The sequence below is a fragment of the Penicillium canescens genome (assembly GCF_028828765.1).
Source record: "Penicillium canescens strain IBT 15451 chromosome Unknown utg000007l_segment0_segment0, whole genome shotgun sequence".
Taxonomy (NCBI): domain Eukaryota; kingdom Fungi; phylum Ascomycota; class Eurotiomycetes; order Eurotiales; family Aspergillaceae; genus Penicillium; species Penicillium canescens.
In genome coordinates this window covers 1-8,601 of record NW_026703969.1, presented here as the reverse complement: position 1 = coordinate 8,601, position 8,601 = coordinate 1, and the positions used below count along the sequence as shown (strand labels likewise).

At 51.8% G+C, this 8,601-nt stretch overlaps 1 protein-coding gene across 1 annotated transcript; it reads left to right on the top strand.

Moving 5' to 3' along the window:
- Positions 1-6,276: 6,276 nt before the first annotated feature.
- N7446_010477 (uncharacterized protein) lies at positions 6,277-7,086 on the top strand (the record flags this gene model as incomplete). The annotated part of the gene is made up of 1 exon (XM_058519220.1): positions 6,277-7,086. One exon carries the CDS (start codon positions 6,277-6,279, stop codon positions 7,084-7,086), a length of 810 nt encoding a protein of 269 aa, XP_058368058.1.
- Positions 7,087-8,601: the final 1,515 nt, after the last annotated feature.

Sequence of the window (8,601 nt, the reverse complement as noted above, 5' to 3'; positions counted from 1 at the left end):
TTTCCAATTTCTCAATTTCCCAATTTCTCAATTTCTCAATTTCTCAATTTCTCAATTTCTCAATTTCCCAATTCCTTCAATTTCTTCATGTTTTTTACTAATTTTGGCAAGTAGGCAGCGTCAGGCTTACCTCTGGGGTCCGGATCCTGGCACTAGCCGAGCTTGGTCATCTGAGAGACTCCGTGAGGTCTTAAAACGGGAGACCACCATTGGGCTTAATGGGCAAGCGATCAATTTGAATGCTTACCGAGATATTGCTATCGGCATTAGCCGTCGGTTCATGCGGCCATCTAGCGTATTTCCCAATAATACGCAGCAGGATGCAAGGGCCGATGCTTCACAAGAGGATGACGAAGACGGCATGAATGCTGAGCAATGGATGGGCCATATTGCTGACCTCCAGGCGGCCCATTCATCCCACGTGGCCGGCATGATCTATGGCCGTGGCATCACCGAGCAGCCCGGAACGACGGCCCACCGGCGTGAGATGTTTCGGCATAGTAGCACCGACTGGCATCGATTTTTAGGCTTTGTGTCCACGGATGACGGCGGGGCCGAGAGTGCATTAGGAATAGCCCAGTTTTCACCATGGCAGAAGGAAGCCGAGATCGGCCGTACGGAGCGTCGCTGGCAATTAACGCAGGCAGCTATAGAGCCCGAGATGCAGCGAATGCTAGGAAATAGCGAGCTTCGACTCCGAGGGGTGCAGGCACCGGCGTTAGCAGCGATTCAACAAGGCCAGAGCCCGGTGGTGGCCGTGATGCCCACCGGGGGTGGAAAAAGCTTACTTTTCATGCTACCCGCGTGGATCAGCCCCCGTGGGGTGACGGTGGTGGTCGTGCCATTAATTGCATTACGGGGAGACATGGTATATCGATGCCAGCGGCTCGGTATTTCATGCGTGGAGTGGGAGAGCCGTCGGCCGGCAGACCAGGCATCGATTGTACTCGTGACGCCGGAATCAGCTATTACGGAGGATTTCATGACATTTTTGAACCGGCAGCGGCTATGTCATCGGCTAGATCGCATTGTGATCGATGAATGCCACGTGGTATTAAATGATCAGACCCATTTCAGGCCCGCCATGGCTCAATTAGGTCGATTGCTCGTGGCTCAGGCTCAGATGATATATTTGACTGCCACGCTGCCACCGACGGCCGAAAACCAGCTATTTCAACGGCTACGTACGTCGCGAGAGAAGGTCCATTTATTTCGAGCTCGCACCCATCGCATGAATATCGCTTACCGGCTATGGCAGCCCACGGTGCCGAACCCAAGCCGATACGCCAATAGCTACGATTGGCTAGAGAACCCCGAGATCGTACGATTTATTAGAGATCGTATTACGCGCGCGCGTGCTCAGACCGGCCGGGTGGTCATTTACGGGCCCACCACCAAGACTGTCGAGAAACTAGCCGAGTTAGTCGAATGTGAGGCATATCATAGCCGTACGATCGATCGCATTGGCGTACTAGCCCGTTTTCAGGCCAATACCACGGGGGTAGTGGCAGCTACTAGCGCGCTAGGCATGGGTGTTGATATACCCAACATTCGCAGTATAATTCACATTAGCTTGCCACGCAGCTTATTGGATTACGCGCAAGAGAGCGGCCGTGCTGGCCGAGACGGGCATCGTAGTGAGGCCATTATTATACAACCCGCTAGGTTTTCACGGCCGAAATGGGACCCGATTCATGAAGACCCCGTGAAAGCACAGGCTGAGCAAGCAAGGCTTGACCGATATATATCTCGAGACTGCTGCCGACGCGTCATACTTGACGAGTATTTAGATGGCTATCCCATGGGGTGAACTGTAATGAGGCTCGTTACAGTTTAGTCAGCATTTTTTTATATAGGGTTAGGGTTTCCCGAGGGGGCAGATTACAGTTAGTTTCAGGGTGCCATTACAGTTACGTTCCCGTGGTTTTTTTCCGTTCAAATTTTTACCAATTCCAATTGAATAGTCAATTGTTTATTATCCCGAGTTACCAGGCAAAGCAACGTTTTAGAGAGGTTGTTACAGGGATTCAAAGTTGGGGAATTATTTTGATGGGGTACGGTCGGCCGCGCCATCACCAATATCATGAAACCCCAACACCCATCACCGCGCGATTCATCACACACGCATTATTGGTTCGATTCGTTTGAAAACCCAGTCGAGGATTTCAGGGGTTCCGATCAGTTCCCAGTTTCAATTTTATCAACATCCGAGCAGTTCCCAGCGTTAGGGTTTCACCAGCATACATTCATTGGACAATCCGCATTGTGAGATATATATCCACGGTTAGTATGAGTGAACCGGCAGAACCCACCATTGCCGACCGGTATTTTATTTGCAATAAGCAGTGGGGAGTTGCCATTTGTCGCCAGTGCGAGCATGGAGTGAAGCCCAAGGAGATAGTCCGTCATTTGACCAACCCCAAGGGCAAGCACCGCGTCCGCAAAGGTGTTGCAGAACAGGTAGTGGATATTATCCGACATACCGATGAATGGGATAGCGTCAAGGAAGAGACCAGTTGGTTCCCCACGAGCGTAAACCGTCCCATTCCGGTATTGCCCATTTACCAAGATGGGTTACAGTGCCAATTTTGCCAGCAGATTTACCGCAGTCGCGACAGTTTACGAGTGCATTGGTCGAGGGAGCATCGGTTTTCCGCGTACGGCCATGGGGGCAAGCCACGACCATCCGAGGTCGCCGCAGGCAAGCAGAACCAAGAGGAGCGAGCCAAGCGAGTCGTGTGCCAGCGGTTTTTCCCCCGTGGGTTAGGGTCGCATTATATCCACATACGCCATCCCGGTCCCCAGTACGAGCCCGAAGCACCGCCACCCCAGGCCACGCAAGTCGCCGAAGCCGTGGAGCGGTTACGCGAGGTGTTTACACGGAAAATGCAGTTAGAAAGCGAGATCCAGCCCGGCGCCATCGACGAAGCCAATCCATGGTTGGACCGAACGGGATGGGCGGTATATTTACGCGGGCGTAACCCCAAGGAATTACGGATATGCATTGAAAGCCCGACGGAAGATGCGGAGGGTGACGAGGGTACCACACGGGTGATTTGGGATACCATATTACGTGTTGCCAGCAAAAGCCAGAGTATCACCAAACGGACAGGACATTTGTTACGGATCGAAGCCGCCCGTACCGACATAGAGAAGATCCCATCGAAGCCATTGCAGGTATATATGAATACGGACGATGAGTTGGAGCGCCATGTCGACCCATGGCGCCGCATTTTGATGTTTTTCGCCCGCACCCAAGTTCAGCATGATTGGAACAGTCCGGTGTACCGGTTCAGTAAACGGCAACGCAAGGCGTGGGACGCATTATGGCATTCCGCCGAGTGTTATAAGGACCGGGCCGAGCCGATCCCCACCGACGGTACCGACCCGAACCCGGACGTATTACAACCCGTGGAAGCCGATTGTATGGAATTTATGATTGAATTGTTAAACCAGCGCATTCGATCGACCGAGTACGAGTTAGCGTTGGTGTGTGCATTGGCCGTGTTAGGTGTGAGTGACCATGACACGGGTCGACCATGGAAGGATCCCCACAGTTACCCCCAGATTTTGTCCAGCGTAATCAAGGTGTCCCGGTTCGTCGTTGTGCATCAGTCGTTTTTGTTAGACCCGGATGCGCGTGAGTTATTACAGGTTGGGGAGAACAAGTTAGTGGGGGAGTGGGATGACCCCAGTCCAGTCGATTATATATTTTCACATCAACGGGATAGCCGCAGTCCGCCGCAGACCCAAGCCACAACGCCCGAAGTATCCAGTTCGCCCGCATTGGATAGTTTGCCCAACAGTTCCCCACCACCCGTTGCATTCACCCAGCAGGCACGAGAAGGCACCAAGACATGGCGCGAATGGATTCGTATCATGGTCACCGGGTTTATGGTGCACGGTACCGCCGGTCCGATGGAATGGATGATGGATTTACGCCGATATGGGTTAAAGGTCCATTACAATACCCCGTCCGTCGGGCATATCGGTTGGGGCAACGGGGACGAATTGTCGTACAAAACGATGCGGTTCACCATGGGGGCATTCCGCGGGTTCATTCATGGGTTGACGGCCAGCGCACGACAATTGATGGTCAACCAGATTTTGCGGTGCCCACCCGACCAGATTCCCGTCATCCCATGGGATCGTATCGCCGACGATTTCAACCAACCCAAGGCCGGGTGGAGTTTTTTGCAGGACGAGCGTACGCCGTGGCCCGTCGATGGATCCCGGTGGATGGTGGACCGGGTACGGGAGGAGCATCCATTGCAGCAGTGGTTTATGGAAGCCAGGACCAATCGGTTCAGTATTGATGCGATTCAACGGTTTTTCGGGTTCGTCAATGAGTTCAAGGAGAAGTTAGCCATTGTTTCGCATATCACCGGTGGGCAGCCCCCGCGTGGCCCCGAGTTATTGAGTATCCGTCACCGCAACAGTGCCGCCGGTGGACACCGCAATGTGTTTATTGAAGATGGATTGGTGGCATTTGTCACCCGGTACCACAAGGGGTTTTACGCCAGCGGGGATGCCAAGGTGATTCATCGGTACGTGCCCCGCGAAGTGGGCGAGTTGGTGGTGTGGTATTTATGGTTAGTGTTGCCATTTGTCGAGATGTTGCAGGCATACCATGAAGAGGCATGCCATTTAGACGCCGTTCCCGACACACATGCCACCAAGATGTGGGGGGTGGATGGCGGTAGCGGACGGGAGTGGACGCCGGCGCGGGTAACGGATGTGATGGTCCGGGAAAGTAAGATACGGTTACACCATGGATTGACGTTGGCCGCATACCGGGACATTGCCATTGCCATTAGCCGGCGGTATTTCAGCAATGCCAAACCGTTCCCACACAACGTCCGCGAGGATGGAACCGAGGTTATAGCCGACGACGAGGAGAACGAGGATGCCATGGACGACGAGCAATGGATCCGACATATTGCCGATTTACAAGCCGCGCACACGACCCACGTAGCGGAGATGGTGTATGGACGCATGATGAGCCAGCAGCAGGGGACCACAGCGGGTCGGCAGGCCGGGTTTCGGACGAGCAGCGTGCATTGGCATGATTTTTTAGGGTTTAACATCAAGGATATCCCGAGCCACGTATTGGGTAAGCGGCCACAGCCCCGGTGGAAGGACGAGGGGGTTATAATGCGGGACGAGCGTCAGCATTTGGTGGAGCAGACCAATATGACCGAGGCGTTGCAGCGGATGACCGGACAGCCCACGATACAGTTCCGCGGGGTGCAGGGGGCCGCCATCCGGTCGATTCAAGCGGGCCATTCCCGGGTGGTCGTGGTAATGCCCACGGGCGGTGGGAAAAGTATGTTGTTTATGTTGCCCGCGTGGGTGGCCCAGCGCGGCGGATTGACCGTTGTAGTAGTGCCATTGACGGCATTACGGGCGGATTTGCAACAGCGATGCCAGGCCGCCGGCATTCCATGTGTCGAGTGGGCCAGCCATCAACATCCCGATCATGCGGCCATTGTGTTCGTCACGCCCGAGTCCGTGTTCACGGACGGGTTCCAGTCGTTTTTGAACCGCCAGCGCGAGTTGATGCGGTTGGACCGGATTGTTATCGATGAATGCCATATGATGTTGAGCGAGTCCACGACGTTTCGCCCACGGTTACAGCAATTAGGTCGATTGCATCAGTGTGGCGTGCAGATGGTGTTTTTGACCGCAACATTGCCCCCATGCGAGGAGACCCGGTTGTTCAAGCGAATGCAAGTGGAGCGGGAGGACATCAGTATCCACCGCGAGCGAACCAGCCGTCACAATGTGGCATACCGGGTGTACCGGCCCGTGATTGCATCGGCATTTCGATCCCAGACGCAATGGATCGAGCAGCCCAGTATCCAACAGTTCATTCGTGACCGTGTACGGCGCGCGCGGCCCGGACGAGTGATTGTGTACGGCAGCACCCGGAATATTGTGACGCAGGCGGCCCAGATATTAGGATGTGCGGCATATTACAGCGACCAGGACAGTAAGTTAGGGATATTGGAACAGTTCCGAAGTACGGCGAATGGGGTGATTGCAGCCACCAGTGCATTAGGGATGGGCGTGGATATTCCCGATATTCGATGCATCATTCACATCGGGTTTCCCCGGTCGTTGTTGGATTACGCACAAGAAAGTGGCCGTGCCGGACGAGATCAATTCCCCAGTGAAGCCATTATCATCCAGCCGGAAGGGTTTGACGAGGTCCCGGCATGGTTTGACCAGAACACGCCCCGCGAGCAAGGCGGGTTCGAGTTAGTCCGGCAGTACATGGCCAGTGATCATCAGTGTCGTCGAGCGGTGTTGGATGGTTATTTAGATGGGGAGATCGATGGAGATACCCGCGAGCAGTGCGGCGACCACGACGGGCAGTTCGGGTTCGTCGAGCAACGGTGTGACCAATGTGACCCCGATTGGGAGGCGGCCGAGACCGATGATAGGGACAGTGATACCGAGATGGATGATCCCCATACGAGCATCCCGAGCAGCGCGTCGGACGCCGGGGTCCCCATTGAGGCGCAGCATCGGTACCATCAGCAGGAGATGGTGCAGACGGCGATTTCGGAGCGAGTGCGGACGTTGCAAGCGCAGCAGTTATCGGACGAGGAGTTTTTGGCGCAGGAGGCACGGCAGTGGAACCACCGATGTTGGTTATGCGTGCAGGCGCAGCAGGATGATGTCCAGCATGATTTGTGGAGTTGCCCCGCGGGCGAGAGTGCAGAGTGTCGACGATGGGTGCGGGCGATTCGGGATTCGATACAGTATATAGCCGGAGGATTTTATTGTTGTTATTCGTGTGGTATGCCGCAGTCGATTTGTCCCGGTTGGGAGGCCGGGCAGCAATGTGAATACCGGCAGTTTTTGTATCCGATGATGGCGATGTTAATCCATTGGCAATGGGCGGATGGGCGACAGGGAGGGTACGAATGGTGGCGCCAGCGGATGAAGAGTGCCAATATCCGCGTGACGGATTTAGACGCCGTACGAGAGTATTTAGCGCAGTCCGTGGACACCAGGCATTCCCGGTTAGCGCATGAGTATGTTTGGTTGCGTCGGATGTATCGAGAGTATGGGTTTTAGTGGGATTGCAAAGATATGGCAGGTATATATATAGGTAGATCGGTTAGTATTGGAGATATATATTTCAGTACGAGATTTCCGGAGGAGACCAAAGGGATAGAATTTACATGTCGTGGTTAGGGTTACCGATATTAGAGTTTTCGATAATATGGAGTTTAGGTGAGAGGGTATTGATAAATTGAAGGGGTCAGGGTTATAGCGGCGTAAGGGGGTAGGGTTCCATGTTTCCGGGGTATATTATTAGTATTAAGAATAAGGATATATATATATATATATATATAAACGGAGGATTATAATAAGGTAGGAAGTAAATAGATATTCGATTAATATAAATAGGATAAGAGGTAGAATAGTAGTAGCGAACAGGGGGAGGTTATTAGTTAAATCGAGGGGTAAGGGTTTTAATAGAGAGCAAGAGAGAGGGGGTAGGGATATGGTAGTATAAGGGGTTAGGATTATAGCGGGGTAAGAGGGTAGGGATATATTAAGATGTAGTAATACATCGGCGTAGGGTAGAGTAGGATAATAGAACATAGATTTTAAAAGGGCAGTAGGGGAAGAAATATAAGTGAACAGAGATAGGAGAGAAAGGGATATATATTAAGAGGAGGATTAAATTCGAAGGTATATGGATGGAGATATATATACAAGGGTAATAGGGATAGGACGATATATAAGAATTTCAAATGGGGAAGAAGGTTCAGAGTAGGATAAATAGGTCGGTAGAGTTTCAGATAGTGGAGTAGTGAAATTAGAAGGATAGTAGGTAAGGAGGTTAGATAGATAAGTCGGATAGAGAAAATAAGTAGGAGGTACGGGATATAATAGTAAAATAGTAGGAAAGGGGATTAGTATAGGAAGGAGGGTATTAATTATAATGTAAGAGGATGGTAGTAAGGATTATAGGAAGAATGAAAGTTATAAGGATTTATAGAGGAAGGGATATTATTAGACATAAGGACAGAAGTAAAATGGGATAGGAATAATAAGAGGAAAAGGATATAAAGGTAGTAGTGAAGTAGGTAAAAGAGGGAAGGAATAGTGAAGGGATATGGGTACAGGATATAGTTATAGTAAAGGGGTGAGGGTTTTATTAGCGAGAGGGTAAGGGTTTTATTAACGAGAGGGCAAGGGTTATAGCAGCGAGAGGGTGAGGGGTTTAGTAGCGAGAGGGTGAGGGGTTTAGTAGTGAGAGGGGAAGGGATTTAATAGTGAGAAGGGTGATGGTTTTAGCATGATTAGAAGGGTGAGGGTTTTAGCATGATAAGAGGGGTGAGGGTTTTAGCATGATTAGAAGGGTGAGGGTTTTAGCAGTAATATAGGTAATAGTTAGTAGTAGTGAGAAGTAAGGGTTTTAGGTATAGAAGACGGTAGGAGAGGTGAAGGGGGGGGGATGGAAGTTTAGGAGAGGGGATGAAATTAGGTGAATTAGGTGGATTAGGGTTAGGGTTAGGGTTAGGGTTAGGGTTAGGGCTTAGGGTTAGGGTTAGGGTTAGGGTTAGGGTTAGGGTTAGG